At 39.5% G+C, this 21,333-nt stretch overlaps 1 protein-coding gene across 4 annotated transcripts in view; it reads right to left on the bottom strand.

Annotated features, from left to right (window-relative positions):
• Window positions 1-20,922, bottom strand: part of TMEM164 (transmembrane protein 164) — a 31,814-nt gene extending 10,892 nt beyond the window's left edge. The window contains exons 1-5 of one of the 4 annotated variants that reach the window (XM_041485402.1): window positions 20,595-20,922; window positions 19,901-20,469; window positions 7,956-8,005; window positions 6,357-6,423; window positions 472-550 (exon numbers count right to left, since the gene is read on the bottom strand). In XM_041485402.1, the coding sequence (XP_041341336.1) occupies window positions 472-550; window positions 6,357-6,423; window positions 7,956-8,005; window positions 19,901-20,266 (562 nt within the window). In that variant the 5' untranslated portion in view covers window positions 20,267-20,469; window positions 20,595-20,922. Of the gene's footprint in view, window positions 1-471; window positions 551-6,356; window positions 6,424-7,955; window positions 8,006-17,861; window positions 17,935-19,900; window positions 20,470-20,594 lie in introns of those variants that run through there. The other 3 variants (XM_041485403.1, XM_041485405.1, XM_041485404.1) reach the window with 3 other exon arrangements.
• Between the last annotated feature and the right edge of the window lie 411 nt (window positions 20,923-21,333).

Here is a 21,333-nt window from a genome sequence, read left to right as displayed (position 1 = left end):
TAGTTCATTTCAGTGATACATGTCACTACACTCCACTGAAGCTTCAGAATTTCTGGGATTTATCTAACTAGACAACTTTTTTTTTTTTTTTTTTGGCTCATTTTGAGTTCCAGTACCTCTCAAGAAACATCCAAGAAGGTAAAAATCTTAAAAATACATTCCACCAACAACTGAGAATATTGTAAGGTGGCAGAGGTGCTGCTCAAGAAGACAATGCACATTGTGCAAATACATTCTAAATATCCTTTCAGGCCAAAGACCATTTTTTAAATTTTTTGTTTAGTGCCTGACACAACTCATTACCTGGGCTAAAACTCCAACATTAGAACACTAGAACATCAGGAACTATTAATTAAAAACAGAGAAAATTGGTTTAAAAAGGGTAAGAATAAAACTGATGGTATCCAGTAAGCACAGTGTTTTCATTCCATAGGACCAGTTCAATCCATAGGGAGTAAACTGCCCACCTACCTCCTTTGTGCAGCAGATAGATGGGCACAACATAGAGCATCACATGCTGGATGTAATAAATCTCTGTTTCAAATGGAAGCTGTGGGATAAGGAAAATATTTGTAAGTATTTTTCATCATTAACAACCAAGTTCCAAGGAACAATTCTTTTCTAACCTATGACAATGCCTTCAGTTATTTTATCACCTATGTATAATAATAAACATTAACGGTCAGTGCCTTGAAAGTGCAGCTGACTGTACCCATTCCATCCCCTTTAACACAAACACAGCACTTCCAGTAGGTAATTCCCAAAATTAGTAGAAGCACAACAAAGGAGGAGTAACATAAGGTTGCTCTTTCCCTTTCTTTACTAGCATGAATTACCAATAACAATGCAAACCACTAAAATAATTAAATCAGAAATTATGCACACCCCCACAGCATAAAAGTCTTTTTAGAAAGAAAAGATACTTGCCAACTTATGAGAGAACTCTACAAATGAGGTCTTTTATATATAAAAGTATATAAATATATACCAGTAATATAAGAGGAAAATCAAAAGACCTGATTTATAGCAACCTGCATGCATGCACAGAACTGATAACCTTGACCAAATATAAATTAAAATACAAAATGACTAGTCATTTATTGGTTTTAAAGACAAGCTGCAGAATTATATGTAAGCAAGTTACCAGTTAATAGTGAATCAAGTATTTCTTACCTGCTGACAACTTTTGGGAAATTACAGTTAGTCATTTTTTTGTTTATTTGAATTAGTGTAACTTCTCTTCTAAGAAGTCAGACACCTAAAATAATACTAAAAATAACTTCAAGATATCTCTGTGTTTGAGCCTCCTAATCCAGACCCAACTATTTCTAGCTCTTTATCAGTTAGAAGAGGGGATACACTGTATTTGAAAGTTAGTCCCATCTATAAGTACCTCAGCCTACATTTATTACACTAAAGCAGCAAATTTGAAACTGAACAGTAGTAGAAAACACTCAAAAATTCAGAATTCAGCTTTTTACTGCATCTGACTTACAGAGCTGAAAAGCCACACTGCTGCATTATTTTTCTGAATTGAAAACTGGACAATACCACAAATATGAAATCTCATGGGAATAATGAAAAACCTTGGTTCAAATGCAGATTCTTTCTGTCATTTTCCAGCCAGAAGAATTCAGACACGGGACCTACCACTGTGGCTTGTGTGTTGGGAAGCAGGGAGTGGGGAGAAAAGCCTTCCTTTTCTGTGACTCTTCTGAGACACTGAAGTCACAGCCTTGAAACTGAAACATTACAGAAATTTCTACATCAACAGAAGAGAGGTTGAAAGAGAGTTTGATTTTCTTCCTAACCAGTAGTCAAACAGTTGGTAAATAACACAGTAATCTTTTAAATTCAACTACAATTCTTATATCCTATTTTGAACGTAGAAGATTCTAAACTCAACAACTGGATTTTGCTAGTCCTGGCATTTCCCCACTGGACACTGTGTGTGTCCTGATGGCAACCTCCAAGGTGGTCAGCCAGCTCCTGTAGAGACTAAGCTAAAACTACCTTTCAAAACAATCTGCTGGGTTATTTCATCCCAAGTATTCTGTACCAAAACAAACACAAACAAGGTAACTATGCAAAAGCAAGATCTTCATGAAAATTATGAGGTTTCCTAAACCTAAACCTTTGCTACTGTCCTTCAATGAACAAGACAGAGAGCAAAGTGAGGGAATGAAAATTATTTAGGATGGGGCTAAAACAGCGATCCTAACTGAAGAAAAAACTGTATCTCTCCCACTTCAGAAACAATTGCTCCTGATATAAACACCACAACATGAGGCACTCACTCCTGCCAAGGAGCATTCTCCATTTATCTGTGGTGTCAAAAGGGCTTCCACAGCCGTGGAGTTGTGAGGATCTGTTACACAAACACTGTGCTGGGACACTCCTGAGAACAGAGTAACAGTTGTTATGCTGCAGTAGTGTTGACAGTATTTTTTTTTGTGTGTAAAACAAAACATCTTTTTCCCACTGTAAAAGACAGCTTGTTCTGAGGCCTGGCTGATTCTGCAAGTGCATTTCCTGCTATAGAGCTGCAGAGTTGCTGTACAAGCACTCAAGTTGTACAGCCAGGCTACAACAAACACAAAAGGCAAGCTGTACTGAGCAACTAACTCACCTGCATCTTGTGCCTTTTCTATAAACAGTTTTATCAATAAAAGACTCACTCAGCATAAGCACCTTTCACATGTGAGGAGAAACTGGAAATGAAGACAAGGCACAAGGGATCTCCCCTCAATCAAGGATTTAAAGAATCTCTTTGTGAAAACAAGTAAGACTTCACATTCTAACTTAAACCAGCTGCTGCCCAAAGAGAACAATGAGATCTTTCCATGCACTGAACAAAGATTTAGAAAAATCTCTTCAAGGCAGCAGTAGAGTGGAGCCCAGAAGTCAGATATTTTGAGTTCACCCCAAAAGAGTATGGACATAATACTAATTTAGATTGAACGCTCAGACACAGCAGATGGTTTTCAGTGGGCTCACAGGTTGACACTTTGCTCTGGTTTCTGACAGTAGCACTCCACTCTCTGTTAATTATTTATACCCTGGCTCAGGCATTGCACTGTGCAAGAGCACCTCCTCCATCATTCTCTACAAAGACTGCAGAGTGTGGCAGAAAAGGAATAGAAGGGACTCAACTCAGATTCTGGTCTTTCCTGTAGGACACCTAGAACACAGCCTAATAAACACCAACCTGTACTGTACCAGCCACCTTCTTAGACATTATCAGCAAACTGCACACTCATACCATTTTAATACACACAGCATGTACAAGTGCCCAAATATGCACAAACTTTGGCTTTATCACCTACCAGCCACCCAAGCACAATCTCTCAACGGCTCCCCACAGCTCCTGTCGTTTTCCCTTGTGCCAGTTAGATTAAGCCAGTTTAGAGATGACAATGTGCTACCAAACCTCTTCCATTCTGCTGTGCAGGCACAGCCATTACAGGCAAACCACTTAGTGCAGTGAATTATTACTCTAACCATCAGCAACAATACAGCAGCCAATGACTGGAGCATACATGGAATGCACTCAAAGTCCTGCTCAGAATATGATTCTGCTCCTAACACAGATTAGAATGTGGATCCCTCAGGCCAAATAGTTCTAAGAATAGAATATAGCAGCTTCTGGAAACATTAAAACTGCACCATCTCAGCCATGTGAGCTGACACCCATGTATCCATCATTCTGGGACATGTCCTGTTTTTTACTTTATCTATATCAATATTTTCAGGGCATCAGCTTGCAAAAAATCCCCACTTTCATACCAGTGAAAAGTTTTTCTTTAAAATTTGATTAATGCAACATGAAAGCTTCAGCAAACCCAGCTGCTTTCCAAACAGAGTCTTTGTGGCAGTTAAATGAATTTACATGCACAGCCAGGTTATCAGGACCTACACTGTGTCCCATAGAATATAAATACAGAGTGAAAAGAAATTTTTCTACTCCTGTATATCCTCTTATACCTTGCTGGCTCCCTTTTGGGAGCCTAACAAGCCAATTCCCTCAGCATCTTCTCATCTTTTATTTCTGAAAGGGTAAGAAGAACTCAAAAAAGCACTGACTGGACAAGAAACAGTTTTATCTTTATCCAATGTCTGTCCCAAAGCACACAGTTTAATTCTATCAGCACATGGCAAATAATGTAGCAAATAGCTGCAATATTTAGGTGCCAAACAAATACAAGTGGGTGCATCTGTTGCTTAAGTCTGTTAACTGTAGGCACCTCAACCTCACGCCAAGGCAGGAACATATTTTCTTGGAAAGAACAGAATAGACTGACCTCACCTTTCAGGCTACATTTTTTGAACACTATCCCGGGTGCCTGTTATAGTCTAGCAAGATTTTTAACTGCATTGTTTAGCACAGTCTGACTGAAAGATTAAAATAACCAAAGGTAGAAACTTTCTACTGTAGTTTCAGTGAATATGCCAACTCGCCATTTTCACTGGCAATACACTACTATTTTAAAAGAATTTTGAAGTTACTGAGGTTCTAAAAAAACCAACAACAAAAAATTAAGAGATAGATTACAAGAAAATGGAAACCATGCAATTATGCCAGAAGCTTCCATTTCAGGATAACTTAACAGTGAAGCATATTTAGAAAAAGACATTTGCACTTCATTAAGTAATGTAATTAGTAGCAAAAACACATGACCCTAACAGACTCTGCCACAAAATGTAAGAGGTGTTCTGGAAATTACTTTGAACAAATTAACACTTACAATCCAAATCCTGATACCCACTAAAACATCCATCAGCTGCTGAAGCCATGATTGCCTGTCATTCTGAATGACTGAATCAAAAGTTTTTCACTTAGGTATTAAAAAAACCAGAGCAGCCAGATTAGAAAATATTGAGGGTTTTTTTGGTTGTTTTTTTTTAATTCCTACTAGGTTTTAGGAGACAATTCCTGTTTCAGGACAATGTTGGTGTTAAAACCACAGTGAGAGTTATGGAGCAGAATGTGTGTCTGCCACGAGAGGGTCTGGATCAAGGCAGTGCTGTGCAACATCACCCACATATCCTGTGCCAGAAGAAACATGGAAAAGTGAAAAGCCTGGCAAGCAGTTAGGCCAAAAATATCCTAAGTTGTAATTATTCCAAAAATATTTACTCTTGGACAGTATCTTTTGGCTACCCTGTTCCAAATTACAGGAACAGTTTTATAAGTAGTTTGTATTTCTCTTGTTTAATCACCACTGCCCTAATACAAATGAGATCTGTGATAATGGCAGAGAAAATACAAGCTAATGATTTATTAAATACTTCAACATTTTTTCTTTCAGAGGTTACCCAGACCAATTTTGACATGCCTAAGGTTATAAATACTTAAAAACTAGATTATTTTAAATACAAAATAAGAGCTTTCCTTATTAGGAAAAGAACACTTGTTTTATTAATTTGTTGCCTCTTCAACAGTACCAAGTTTTAATAAAATGTAATTGCAAACTGCACATAAGCATTAAGTTTATATTTCATCTTATTTAGACAGTCAAGACTTGCAAGTGGAGATCCACCAACAAAATCTGAAATGGATTCTGAAGCCCACAACCATTTTGTTAATGAACATTAATTCACCCTCTATTATGGACATAGTTTGCTTAAACATAAAGTACTCATATCTGTCTTAAAACAAACATTAAAATAGCTGCAACAACAGATTTTTGCAGATAAATCATATGAAAAAAATTAAAAGCATGTAGTCATGTGTGCATACACATATACACCCCCTCTATATATGCATGCAGAACAGCTCTTGAAATAATCCTCAAAAATACTTCATTCAATTCACACTCCAAATAGCTTTTTTTACCTTTAAATCTCAATGGGTTTAAGAATCTCACTAGGAACACCAACAGACTAATATTTTTTTGTCCAGGAGACTGAAGTTTTACAGTAGATTTGAAAACTTGTATGGGAAAAAAAAATCTGCTGTGCCTAATCTTGGGGGAGAGGGAATGGCAGCCAACAACATTTGGCATTTTCCAGGCCTGAGGAATCTTACATTTACAGAGTTTGAAAAATCTTGAAACTGAATTTTGACCACAGGCCATAAGGTTAACCTGTGAAGGCCTCTTTCAAAGCCATCAAGTTTTCCCTCCATTAATGGCTAGAATGGAGCTAACACTCAATACAGCAGTACTGTCTTCTCATACCAAGTTATAAACATCCAAAAATCCAAGACTGCTATTTTGGCTCCACTGTAGAGACCAGGAGTCTACAGCCTGATAAAATGACCTTTAAAAGGCAAGCAAAGCAAACATATGACATCTGTCCAAAGATAATCTTTTAGAAATAAATAAAAAGGAGGAGGAAAACCACAGTACACTCACCAGGCGTGTATTAACAACAGGAAACAGCAATGCTAAGAGGGCCCCATTCAGCATATGCATCTGCAACCTTAGAAAAGAGATATTTTCACTGATGGAAATAAAATGCATTAATAATGTTTTCATGTCTTTTATGTAGTAGCTCTTCAATAAAAGACAGCAAGACGCTTAAAAATGATTTAGACTTGAATTTTAAGTAAGTCACTATTAAATGCAATAAAACTGGACAAAATCCTATCTTTAAATACACACTTAAGGACTGCTTTCTATAATGAGCTTTGGATTCCTAGAAAGCCTGGGCTGCCTATAATCCTGTTCATGATGCAAGCTGCTAAATAGTTGGAATTCTGCTGTTCAGTTGTCTTCCAGAGCTTAATATAGCATCTTTGATGAAGGGTTTTACTTCTCTTTAATGCTGTGCATAAACAGCTTCAAAGTAAAGCTTTAAGAATTTGAAAGAAGTCCCTTAAATAAAATAATTACATTTATCAAAATGCAACAGCAAGTCTAAGCAAAGCACAAGGCAGGAAAGTAGTATTATACACCATCATTTGTACAGCCATCTTTTTTCTGAACTACTGTTGGATCACAGGAACAGAAAATTGGTATCAGAACTATTTTAGTCTATTTTACATTAGACACAAAGTAAAGAATAAACTGTCTCCCACCACTGTCTGTCAAACTCCTAGGAATTTAAAAGTAACTTGAGGGAGGAAAAGGTACTACAATTTTAAATTTTCAAACATAATTTATATGCTGTCAGGGTGTTAGAAAATAGAAATACCCATTCTGAAAAACAACAAATATTGTGGCATCTGCTCTACAACTGGTCTTTAGCAAAGATTTCCCGGACAGCAGACATACTTCTCACACTCTCCAACACAGAGGTGCTAATACAGAGTCTTTGTTCAGTATAATCCCTACAGAAATAAGAAACAGCAGGGAAAAGCTGATGAAAGACTGTCTAAGGCATTCCCCCAGCATCTTTTTTGCCTAGACTAAGACAAGGAAGAGCAGAGTTTAATGCCATGGTGGCAGCTACAGCCAGTGCCAAGTACCAGTGCCCAGGAAGTCCCTGACCCTCCCCTCAACACACTGGCTGCACCCTCAGCTGCACCCTGGGCTCTGCTGCTGCAGAAGTCAGTAACAATGTGCAATATTTTAGAAAAGACTGCAGAGATCTGAGAAATACCCAGCAAAGCCAGAGAGAATTTGCTTTGCCTATTTAACTTTACCTATCCACAATATTGAAATCAGACCCAGACTGCCTGCACAGCTTCCAGCAAGGCCCAGTTACAATTTCTACTGAGGATGGTAGAAAGGTTCAAGGCCCATGACACAAATTATAGTAGCTCATACATTAATCCACTGTTACTGAGTTAATTCCTGCTCATAAGCGAGGCCAAACCCACCAACACACAAGAAGCAAGGATAAGGGCCCCAACACCCTGATTTAAGCGCTGACCCTTCTCAAATTTTTCAATCCAACCAATATGCCTTTCCAACTTGATATTTCCCTTAGTATTTTATAAATTAAGCAGTGATTAACTTCTAAAATACATTGTACAAGTAGACAGAAAAACAGTAAGGAAGAGGTAATACCTGAAGAGAATCATTGCAGTCCGACATGGGGGACAGGCAAGAAGAAAAATCTGAAATGTTAGAAACAAACTTAAATTAATGGCAGTGACTTCTTTTAGAATCCATTTTCTAAATCTTTCCTACTCAGTTCTGTATGTCACAAATAATTTCTTGCCAGAAGACGTGTTTTACAGCAGAACTGGAAAAGACTTAAAGTCTTTAACAAATCAAAAGGTCTCCCACTACCTACGTACAAAAAGACTTAAGCAATATGAGCAGCACTGAGGGTTCAGCTTCTGCCAATGCCTACAAAACCAGCCAAATTCTTGCCAGTTATTATTGGCATTATAAAAGGTCTCTCAAGAACCAAATTATTCTATCACCAATCTTCTTCTACAGCAGCCGCCTCAATCATGGTGAGGTCCTTGCTGTGCTAAATATCAGCATTTACAACATCAGCACTGTCCTTCCCTTCACCAGTGCCAAAACCTCACACAGTAAATTTAAAAACTTCATATTAGCAAGTCTTGCTCTAGATATGAGGAGATTACTACATAAATGTTCAGTAATAAAAATTCTTTTTTTGTAATGCTGTCCACTACTGCAAAAAAGAGACTCTGGTTTATTGTTCAGTATTTCAGCAAAATATGGATCTCAGTTTTTACACTGCTGTTCCTAAAATAAAGTCACAATACCTTATTTCACTGACAACCAACAAAACAAATTATCACTGAACTGAGTGAGAACATTTGGAGAGTATGTCTGCTTTGTGATGTCAGATTGGACAATTCACCAAATGTGTTTCTTTCAAGCATTGCAGGGTTAGGAAGAGGCCTCCAATGGATACTGAAATTAATCACTACCAGATCATGTACTCGCAGCAATAGAAGTGGTGTTGAAATCTGGATCATCCTACTGAGCCCTTTCATACACAAGGGGCTTCCTCTCATTACTATACAAATAAATGTACACATTCCAAATATTTTATTTCCAGGTCAAGTTCCTAATATACAGACATCTGTATGTTCCATTCAAGTTTCAAAGAACACAACACACACACAAATTGTTTTTCCCAAAGTCATACAACACTCTAACAAAGGCACAGTAAGAGAAGCAGCAATTAAATTTAAGGGAATGTACCTCAAGACATTTTCTTAGTGAATACTGTTAAAATCCAGTCAGTTTCTCTGAAGTTTAGCATTTAAAAAGCAAGTAATTTCAACTCATTTAGGGCAGGTTAAGGAGGAAAAGAACATAACAGCTGCATGATTAGAATCACTAATGGAGGTTTTCCTGTGCTAAGGGAAACAAAGAAGAAAAAAGTACATGCCAGTAAAATCTTATAAGAGCTCTGTATATCACTTTGCATGCAAGACCCATACAGCTTCTGGGAAAAGTGTCTAACACTTACTATGCTTCATTATTCCATGTTGCATATTTTTGAATAAACCTTGTTTGCTAACTAAAGTTCCTTGAATTGTGGACTATACTCTCCCTTCTTTGGAAACCATAAATGTCTTGCACAGGTCTCCTGTGATACGTATTTTCTCACATGCGACCTGCATGCAGAGTGAAACTTTTTAAACACTTCATGTTGTATGTTAGCAAATGGAGATATGCTATCCAGAGACTCACCAGTTCATCTAGAGTTTTAAATTTGATTATTTTATCATTTGCTTAAATTCAGAAATCTGACAGGAAACATATGTTACTGTTGAAGCATGGTTAATACTTCCATGAAAAAAATTCTGCGCTTCCAAGGGAGAATGCATTTTCTTTTTGTCTCCTACATCTTAAAAAAAAAAAAAAAAATCCACCCCAACCCTACAAATTGATCTTTTTCTCTGCATGCACAAAATAAACAAACTATAAATATGTCTTAATGACATTAGACCTTTCTTTTTCTAACACACTGCAGAGTACTCCAACTACTACATGGTAGAGCAGAAGCTACAATCTGAGTCTGAGTACTGTCTGAATCTCAGCACTGAGGACTAAAACAGCTCACATTTAAAAAGGCTGGCACTGTTACAAGGACTGAGATGGACATACCAATTTAAATCACTTCACTACCATGGAGACAGGCAAAGAAGAGAACACAATTCACGGCTGATTATTTTTATTTCAACTCTACTGAAAGAAACAGTTTCAGAACCTGATGAGGGGAAAATCAAATCTTTAACATTTTTAAGCATGAAAAACCCGCTGTTAAAGGGATCTTTCAGAAAATAAGCCTGACTTCCATTTTTCATGACAGCAGAGAAATCATAACCAGAATTTTTATGCTAAAAGTTTAGGATCATGGAAGAGATTTTCAAATGTTTCAGCTTTTAGAGCTTAATATCAACACTTTCTCTCCACATATGTAGATACTTGCCATGATAAACAAACCTCAACTTCTTAAAGGGAAATTTTAAAGGACACACTTTTATCTGATTTTTCAAAGATCTGTATAAAAAGTGTCATTACTCAGCTCAGAGTATCAGCAGTCTTAAATATACAGTTCACAGCAGACAAGCTCAAGCTCCAACACAAGTGTTCCCACACTGATCCCATAATCCTACTACTTTTTACTGTCATATTGGAAATCCAACGCTTTGCCTTGCAGGAGGGAATAGTTCTGTTCCACAAACCAGAGAATCCTGAGTTAAACCAGCAGCAGGGCTGTGCAGAGCTCCCAGCCTCTGTTCTCCTGCAGAACTCCTGAGTTTTGAGGCACTGGAGCTCTCAGAGTCCCCAGCCCAGGTGACACTGCAGAGCTCCAGCAGACACAGGCAGTGTATGGTAAAGCACAATGAAGGGGGTTCTCCTTGCCCAAGGCAGATTAACTCAACTTTCAATTTAGAAGAAACACTAGGAAACAACTTCAATGTCCCCTCTTCTTCTGCCACCTGTTATATTTTCACCTTATAAATTAAAGAAGAACGAAAGAATTAGCCCAAAAGTGACAAAATTAGCTATTTTAGATGGGAAAAATTAACTACAAAATATACATTGTCTGATAGGCTGGATTATGAGCACAGTTCTGACCACTGCCTTTTCCCTTCCACCGCTCAAAACAAAAAGTTACAAAATATCTTCCACACAGGGATTAATATCTGTAAAAGATTGAGGCTAATGGGTGTGAGAGAAAGCAGAAGTACAAAACTGTGTGTGACATTGAGGAAATGCAGAGATAAGAAGTCCTAGATGGGGACAATACTGAGAGTCAGGCCGGCTGAAGAAGCAGAAGCACCGGACCAGAAGATTCCACAACTGTTCTCAGGCAGTAAATTGCAGAGAATCTCATAACACTGGTTAATCCACAGAAGTTCACTTCAACCTTGAGCACCCGGATGAAAAGGAAAAGTCAGAAATTCTGTCACTATACTTTGCAAGACCATAAGTACAATTATCCATCCTTTGGGAATGGAGAGCCCAGAGACAAAGGTCACACCACCACACATGATGGATCAGCAGGGCTGGAGAGTCTGGGGACTCCAATGTCCAGCACAGCACTAATTAACTGATCCTTCCTTGAGGCAGGAGCTTAGGGCACTGAACTCATGGCTGGTCTGAACTAATGCAGGACTGGGCTGCAAATCATTTCTGGCACTTCAAGCCAGAAATGTGGTGCATTACATGTGCTGCAATCAGCACATTAATTTGGAGATATTAGTGGGTTTGATTTTTTTTTTTGATTAATATAGAAATAGTTTTATTCAAGAAACCTATTTTACAATTTGCATATCTGGACTTCAGCAATGGGTAAGCGCACCAGTTTAAAGAGGTGGAAAAAAGTGTACAAACCACCAAACATAGCTGGTGTCCTATTTTACATTTAACTGTACTGCTAGATTGAAACCAGTATGAAAGGAAAACACTTTTCTTGTTCTACCATTGCATTTTTTTAATCCAACAGTCCCTCTACAATATATTTGTAGTCAGCTATTATCTACAGTAGCTAAAATCTACAATACTAGAATGCCTGCAAGCATTTTTCCCATGAGCCACGACTTACCTAAAAACAGCTGATAAGAGACTGTGGACATGCTAGATTTATGTCTAGGAAAATTCTCAGAGACTGACAAGGATATGTGTACAGAGATACACATATTATGTCACATGTTCCAAAAGCTTTGAGACCATTTCCATAAATTTTGTCAGCTGCAAATTTTCATTTGCCTAATATATCCTAGTTTCTTTGATGTCAGCATGCCATTAGTTGTGGTAATCAACATTTCAAAAATAAAAACTTCAAGTAAAAATCTCAAGAGCTGTTCTCCAAAGATATACAGAACATTTCACTCAAAAAGAGTTCAACAGCAATACTGTCTCTGAAGAAAAATACCTCTTCAAATATCTATTAATTGAATGCTATTGCTTCACTCCAGATATAAACCATGGAGAGCTCACTGATTTGTTTGTTTGGTCATATGAGTCAGCTGCATCTCTACTTTTCTTTTATTCCAGACCATTCCAAATCTCTACAAAATACTACACATAAGAGCTCCCCTCAAAAGTATTTTAATTTTGACACTAATTTTCAGTCACTACACTGAGGCAGAGAGTGCAATCAAAACTTGTCATGAAAGACTTTTCTTCTACGGGTCCTAGCCCTGCTGAGAGAGAAACAGGCATAACAAAGATCATCTGGTTTGATCAAAAACCTAAAGAGATAAAAGACAATTCAAAAGGTATTGGAGAAGAGCAAGTCACACAATTCCAAGCATTCCAGATGCAATATCACAGTAGCACTCATGGGATCAAGATCAATGGGAACACTTAGGGATGTCTGAGTAGGTGCTGGCAGAAGACAGCTGAGCACACTGCCCCTAAAACCCTGCACCTGTAGCACACACTTCATTTACCTTTCAAAACAGCAGCTTGTCTGTCCCTGAGCAGCCTGCTTGATTTAGTACCTCCTTGCAGCAGACTAGAAACATGTCCTTCTTTTCCAAAGATTTCAGTTGTGATTACTTAACCAGATCATAAATTGATTGCTTTATTGTCCTATTTCAAAATGAAAACTTGAAAAGGTTATATTTTAATTTCTACTGGCAATATTCAGAGCAATGTGAAAAATTCATGAAAACTGGATTAATCTAAAACTGGAATTAATTTAAAACTAAAAGGAAAAAAAGAGATAGAGATAGGCTTTAACAAATCTGAATTAAAGTAAAAATTTTCACTCTCTTAGGTCAATCAAAGTACTCTCCAGAGCAGAAGAGATTAAAAGGTCTGTTTAAAAGGCTAAGATATAATGAAGTACACTTATCTCATGGTGGTAAGTTTAAGTGTACTTTACTGTACTTGTGAAAATCATCCATTTTCCCCCACAATAAGGCAAGAAAGATCCAAGCAGACTGACAATTTAAAAGATGTAAAAGATTTTGTCAATCAACTGTAAAATTTATTTTTAATTAAGTTCAAAACAATCATTCTATCATTTATCAGAAAGCAATAATTTAACAACTCCAGCATGCAGCTTTGAGTCAGCATTTCTTTCTGTACAAACTATCAAGTCAGCATAGAATAGCTATCACTTAAAAGCCATCAGTTGCCTTCTAAAAGGGAACTTAAATAAAAAATAAAAAATATATCTGACTGCAGCTGTCAGACAGGTTCAGGAATTAATGTGTCCTATGTTAATCTAGTGCCAAGGATACTCATGATTCAAAGCAAAACTGCTGACAGAGCATTAAGAAATACTACAATGAAAGTAGTTTCTGTGTTACATAAAGCAGACTCTGGAACACAATGAGCTGCCTGTCCCAGGTTCCACCCCCCCAGCTTCCCAGTTCCACCCAGGGATGGAAGATGTGTAGCAAGCTGAACAGCTTCCATCCTCTACAATCTGATGTATTGGAAATGATTCATGTTCAGTGGGACATTGTAAGTTAGTCTCTCCTTCCACAGGCTTAGTTTAATCAGCAAACCCATATTCACCTTCTTCTTCCCTTTTAGAATCTTCAGTGAAAGATTTCTAGACTTCTCATAGTTCAAGATTAATTATTAACACATGACTCAGGTCTTCCTAGGAGTGCATTAGCTATCACACCCTAGGAATTAGTATTTCAGAGGCCACTGAAGTTACTTTTCCTTTTTCTCTAACTATTATCTGCACCAGCCCTTCACTAGTAGTGGGTTACTTCATATCCCATTCTTAAATCAGTGCTTAAAAAATCCTGACAATTAAAAATGTATTTGAGGTAAAAGAACAAAGAGGGTAAATTTAAAATTAAGTCCTAATTTCAATTTCTTAAGAAAATTTAATTTACACTGAATTTAGATTAACTTGCATCCCCCTCTGTCAGTGACACACGAGTTCACAAGAAGATTGTCACATGCATATTCACTTCTGTTAGTTTTCCCCCAAGGATGTTTTGTATTGGTTTCCTACAAAAGGAAAATCATCATAGAAAAGCCCTGCTCTACTCTGCCCTGAGTCACCAACACCTTTTCTTGTCACAGTTCGAAATTCCTCATTTTGTAGGATTTTATAACAGAAATTTTTAGTCTTTAAAAACAAAAGATACTAAGTAACTAATTGTCTTACTACGGCCAACTCGTACCAATGAAATAGTAACACAATCCATAAAAAGCTAAGGCATGCAACATTGTATTCCTGAAAATTTAAGTTGGCATTTCACTAACGAACAAAGTATTACAATACAAACCACTAAATTTGCTCGACACTAATTACTTGGCCATCTGAACAAACAAACCCTCACCACCTCAACGCAAAGCCCTGAGGAAGTGCCACCAGAAACATGAGTCCCATTACACTCTCCAAGTTTCAAACTCATGGCACAGGACTTGTTCCTGGTGAACACTGACACAGTTCAAACTGCTGCAGGGGATGTGGCTGCTGTACAGACCCTTCAGAAAAACTCAACAGCTGGGACTGGGACCATCAACATTGACAGCAGGGCAAGGAGACAGCAAACAAGTGCTTCTGAGACTGGAGTCATGAGATGAAAGACATCCCAGAGCCCAAAATTTATAAGGTGCCCAGTGCAGTTACTGCTGCTGTTTTCATTCACCACTCCACTGAAATCCTACTAGATGTAGGATTTCTTTTTTGCCTGTTTCAGGCAGCTACTCCTGAAACATCAATTTAAGTTACCAGCAAACAACCTACATGGAATGGTGTGTAAAACTGTCAAATAGGATAAAAAAAATCCATCCTAAAATATATATTGCAGCCAACAGCAATACATCATAACACTGGATAGTACGCTGAAAGCTCTGTTCTGGAAAAAAAAAATCTAAACAGAAGAAGAAAGAAGAAATAAAAAGAGGCCTTTATCTCCTTAACATCTTGCTCAAACTACACATGTCACGCTTTGAATGATATTTGCTTTAAATGTGTGGTGATCTCATCAAAACAAACCAATATCTGGTTACCTAATCATTCATCTAGTGGCCTTTAGATGATAACACTCAGTGTAAATATTTGGGGTCAGAGAAAGCTAAGCTTTTTCATCCACAGTTTCCAATCATGCAGTTCCTACTGCTGCTTAGAGAGCAAGATGCCTCTTGTCAATTCCCCACTTTTTATGTCCTTTTCTCCTAAGAACATTCAGAATCAAGGAGAGAATTATCTAAGAATTCATTACAGCCTGGTGCACATCACTATTTCCAAATTCTAGCAACTTTAAAACAAAGGCTTAACTAAGAGCTTTAGACTCCAATTCCTGAACTGGAACATTCACCAGCACCATGACAAGTTCCTGTGGTCCCTGTCACCTGGACTAAAGCTTAGGATAAAACATCACTGGCCAAATCTTGTTTAAATTAAAAAGGCTGGTCCATAATCACGTCAAACAAAGAAAATTGAATCACAGCCTTAGGACACATTTGTAATCCTCTTTATACTCAACAAAAAATTACTCTTATTTCTGACTAAGAAACCCTGCCTTGCCTCATAATAATATTTTCCCATTTCTTGCTATATGCTGGGATTCACTAAAAGTAAACACAATGGTGAAACAAAGTATAAACAGTGTTAAAGCTATCACAGAAAAGCTTTTCCTGTCCTAAATGTAATTATTACAATAATTGCAGTATCAGTAAAAGCCTCTAAACTCCAGCTGATTGTGTTTTTTAAACACAATAAAATCATTGTTTAAAAATAAGACAAAACAAATTAAGACAAAAGTAACAATTAAGACAAAAACCTGTCAGTTCTGGGAACCAGGAGTAGATTAAGCTATCCAAGCACGGCCAGACCAATGGTTCTGGAGCACTGCAGACTGGGGATAAAGGAACTGGTGGATTGTCTCCTGAGTGTCACTCCCTGTCTCTGTCCCTGAGGCTGCTATCATCATCCTGGAAGGAAAATGCACTCCTTTGCAAGAAATGAGGCTTGCCAACAAGAAACACTGGTGCTGTCAGTGCTTTAATTCTTCATCTGCCCTTTTCCACCACATACCAGCATGAATTTCCTCTCTAGCCATCAGCTGTAAGGAAAAGCATCACAAGTTAACTTGCAGCTGGAAAAAGAAAGACTTATGTTCACAGACTTACATTTTGAAAAATGTATATATTTTCACAGGAAATATTGCCCCTTTAATTTTAATTCAAGGTTTTGAAGAGCCAGAATATAAAAAAAAACATACACAATTTAACTGATTCTTCCAAATACTACAATGCATACAGGAACCATGTATGCAAATTAAGGGGGGGGGGGGGGGGGGGGGGAAGGGAGTAAGCAATTAATTAGATATATTTTGGTACATATTCCCAAATAATGCAGAATTCAGTCAAGCTATGTTTATTATGTAAGTCCTGAAAACAGCCCATTGTTTCAAAAAACAGAAACCTCTTTTGCAGAGGACAGAAAGGATCCAGGTCTCTAAAGAAGCCAGAACTGGAAATAATGAACACAGAATTTAGTATTTACTGAGCTGCAGATGCACTTAGCACTCACTTTATTTATGCAAACATCAGACCAAAATCACTAGGTGAAACCTATCCTTCTTTCCACCTATTGCTTCCCTTTTACATTTACTTTTCTTTGCCTAAAAAGATCACCAAAGCAATAACCCAGCAAAACAGATGTTTCCTACAAACACACTTTGCTTTATTCCAAACAAATGTCAGTCCTTAACTGGCTGAAGTGGAATCATTCTGTGAAGAACGGGAAGAGAATTACAATAACTGACCAGCTGAAATTTACCACTGAGAAACTATTCTTGCAAAACTCTTTCTAGAATAAAATAGAACTATAAAATTTATTTTAATATTGGTATCAAAACATCATTCTGGAAGAAGACCTAGACATACAAAAGTTCAAAATCCACAACAGTTTACAAGAACAACTGGCTGTACCTATCATTTCAGGATAAGACTAGTCATTTTTCTGCCACTTCCTTAAGGTTTCAATAAAATTATACACATGCCATTTTAATTTCTACAGACTGGTCTGTCATAACCTTCAGTGTTTAAAACTGAAGATCCTTTTTAAAAGAAAAACATTATAATAATCACATAACCAAGGTTGGAAAGGGCCTTTTGAGACTACTTCACCCTGCCAGTGTTACCTACAACCTCTGCTTTAGATGGCTTTTTCCTTACTTTTTTCTTCTTTTGGTTACAAGTTTCTCTGTTGCAATACAGACTAATTTTTGCCCTGGCTCCTGTCTACATTTAATCTTAATTGCCTGTTAACTCCAGCTGGGGTCTTCAGGACAGCAAGAGACACCTGTGTTTACTCATTTGCATTAAGTTACCTTGATTGTGAATAGCAGGTTGCAAATTCTGTGCATCAAATTACAGGAACAGGGGTACAGGAACAAATAATGGAGAACAAGTTTTTGATATAAATTCTAACTACTCCTTCACTAAATGTGAAACAAAGAACTGCTACATGAAGGCTTTTGGCTGAAAAGTAACATCTTAGTTTACAATGTAAGATGTAATAAAAAATATGTATCCTATTACCAGCTGTTAAAATCAGGTGGGGCAGTGTTCTTCATCTGCTTCACCAGCCATCCTCCCTCCAGGGGGACGTCTTCTATTAGAGAAGTGAAGGACAAATTATATTTTCATATATTTCATCTTACAAATCTGTTGCCCTCAGCAAATTCAGGCCAGGAAAACAATGTTTTCCAACTATGTATTACTTGTCTGCTGGTGGAGGTCATTGACTATCTTTGGATTTAACTCTCTTTGTCTGCTGAAAGCCATTGGTTTTGCCATTATTTTCTTTCTCTATAATAAGACTAGGCCTATTTTGAATACATCTTTTTGAGGATGAAGGGGCATGACTTCCACATTTTGCCAATATGCTCGCCTTCTCAATTTCACAAATGCTGGGACACCATTTCTAGTGAGCAATTAGCTAGGATTATTTTAAAAACTTCACAATTAGTCAAAAAGAGATTCAGAAATGGCAATGCCTACCTACAGAGCTTAACTTTCAACAGATTGCATCTCCCTTTCAGGAGGCACTATTGAAAGGTGAACAGAACGAGCTGTCCCAGGTCTGTGTAAGCATTCAGCTGAATACTTATCATTAACATCATAACATAAAGACAACTAGACTCTCAAATCCTACTGTTAATATATCCTCACCTCTTTTCCAGAGAATTAATAGGAACATTTCCCAGTTATCACTGAACACTGCCTAGAAAGGGAATGTGGCTACATTATTTTATTTTAATTATTTCTACATAGTCCTTGCATATTTTCACCCCAATACTGACTCACTGATTTCACAACAATGCATATCACTTCACAGGAAGGAAGTGTCCTGTAAATTACTGAGCAAACACTGCATCACAGCCTAGGAATTTACATAACCTACTAATTATTTCTGGAACTGTAAATTAATTGCTGTTAAGGTCTTGAATATTGCTGTATCAGCTTGTTTTTCCCCTGTCCTTGAAACAAAACCCATCTCTCAAACTGCTGGAACAACCAGAAAAGATGTTTCCCTGCCTTTTAGGAAATGCTCTCCAGGTGTGGATCCAACAACTGGCTAGATCTGATTCAGCCCAGATCACCTCACACACTGCAATAGGAGACCCAGGATGGCACTGATCTGATTTTCATCTGTTATTGATCTTAGATTGCTATCATGGCAACTTTTATGAAAGCCTTTTTGACATTCTTCACTTAATTCTTGACCTTGAATTTTTTAAGCTATTCAGTGTTGAGGGTATAAAATTAGCAAAATAATAATATTTTTGACATCTCCAACACTCCTTAACAAGCTCAGCGAAACTGATAGTTAAGTACATGCACAGAACTACTAACAAACACAGCTTATAAGCTTTAGATAGCCCACTTCAGTAACAGTTTGTCTACGTATCCATTATTTTGAAATCTACACAAACTGCACATTATTACACATCAACAACCATGCCACAAGTCATAAAAGGAAATGGTTTATCCACACATATTAGGCCACATCAGTTTGTTCACCCCACACATGAGAAACAGGTAACACCTGTTTCTTTACTATTCAGCCTCTAAAATTAGAAAGGTAAACCAACAGTATCTGCACAATGAGTAATTTGTTTCTCCAACACGTTCATAAAATACAATCACACCCCTAGAAGGCACTTGCTTGAAAAACTGCACATAAATTATATAGCTGGTTTTGCATTTAATCTTGTTTTCATTAGATTTGGTGCAAATTTTAGCACTGCTGTCAGTGAAAACAGCACCTTCTATTCTTGAAGCAAGGATCAGGTGAAGGCAAGTGATGAGAAAGCCTTAATTATCTACACTTTCAACCAGAGATCTGGACATTAGTCATAGCTACAATTTTACTTTTTCATCTGACTTGGGGTTTTTGATAGATTTTGATTCAACTATGTTGAATCAAAACCTATGTTTTAAAATATTTATACCATTCTTGGCAGTTGTATTTTTGCTAGGCACTTTGAGTCTACAAACCAACTATGGGGGGAAAAAATACTATTTTGCAAATACATCAAAAAGCAAACTCCCAGGTGACCCTGCACAAGCCTTACCTGCATCATGGTGACCACGTGGCAGGGATTCAGGAGGTAAATGACAGTCCTGGTGGCAAACTTGAACCCCACCTCCAGCCCAAAGATGAGGCAGAGCAGCACCAGCAGCACGTTCTTGCCCAGGCTCTCCTGCTTAGCCTGGGGCTGCTGCAGCAGATTCTCCAGCTCCTGGACATGCTGCTGCCTGAGCTTCCACAGGGACACGAGGATCTCCACGGTGCCCACACTGAGGAAGACCAAACTCTCCAGCAAGCGCTGCTGGCCGGAGAGAAAGGCGGCGCATTCCGGCCCTCCATTGCCGGCAAAGCTGGGGTCCACCCCGCCGTACATCCAGTCCAGGAGGTTGTGGAGGCTGTAGCGAGACATGGCGGGAACCTCTTCTCCAGGAACAGGTAGGAGCAAGACGGAACCAAAGCCAAAAGTCTGCCGGGCTGACGAAGCACGAAACGCCAAGACGCTCCCTGCAGCCCTTCCTTGCCAGGCTCCGTGAGGAGCGGGCAGCTCCGCCCGGGGCACGGGCAGTTCTTCCCTTCCCTTCCGCTGCCCGGAGCAGTCCCGCACGCAGCAGCCTGAGGGGAGGCAGAGGCCGCAGCTGCACGGAGCCTGCCAGCTCCAGACCCCGGGACCCCTCCTCTCCCCGCCCGGCTCTGCCGCCCACCGCTCGCTCTTCCTCCCCGATCTGAGCTGCCCTTACCCGCGGCCCCCTCAGCACGTCCCGCTGTCCCTGCGCGGCCTCCGCATCCGCGGGCGCGGAACCTCCGCGGGCGGGCGGGTGTCAGGGAGCGGCAGGCCTGGCGCCCCCGGCCATGGCGCCGGCCCCGGCGAGGGACGGGAAAGAGGAAGCACCGCTACGCTCAGCGGCAGCGCCGGCACGGCCGAGACTGCGGGCCCGAGCGGGCGGGCCGCTCCCCGCGGCTAGCCCGGCCCTTGCCCGGCGCCGCAGCATCACCCCACCGACGTGCCTGACTCACGCCGAAAAATGGACGAGTCCCCCGAATTGGCTGCGCCCGGCCGCCCGCTCCTCCCTCCTGCACGGCTGCGCCCGCCTCCCTCCGCTCCCCACCGCCTCCCTTCGCCGCTGCTCCCTCTGCGGGTGACGCGCTCCCCGTCCCCGGCTCCCTCCCGCCTGTTGCCGCTGATTTCGCCCCCCGCCCCCCTTCTTCTTCTTCTTCCTCCTCCTCCTCCCCGCGGTTCTCCCCCTCAGTGCCCCCCGCCGGGAGGGCGGCAAGGACCGGGCACAGCTCTGCACGCCCGTCAGCGCGGTCCCGATCGGCAGCGACCTTAACTCGATAAACGAGTTTTTCAAGTGCCATTGCAGCAGATATAGGTAGGTCGGCCGAGGAAGGACAAACCCGAGCGGGGCTCCAGCTCGGCTCCGGTCTGTCCAGCCAGGTGTGCCAAGCGTCGCGCAGCGGTGCCCACGGCCAGCTGTG

This window comes from Pyrgilauda ruficollis, unplaced genomic scaffold, assembly GCF_017590135.1.
Source record: "Pyrgilauda ruficollis isolate IOZ18807 unplaced genomic scaffold, ASM1759013v1 scaffold7, whole genome shotgun sequence".
Classification (NCBI taxonomy): Eukaryota; Metazoa; Chordata; class Aves; order Passeriformes; family Passeridae; genus Pyrgilauda; species Pyrgilauda ruficollis.
This window is presented reverse-complemented; position numbering and strand designations above follow the sequence as displayed.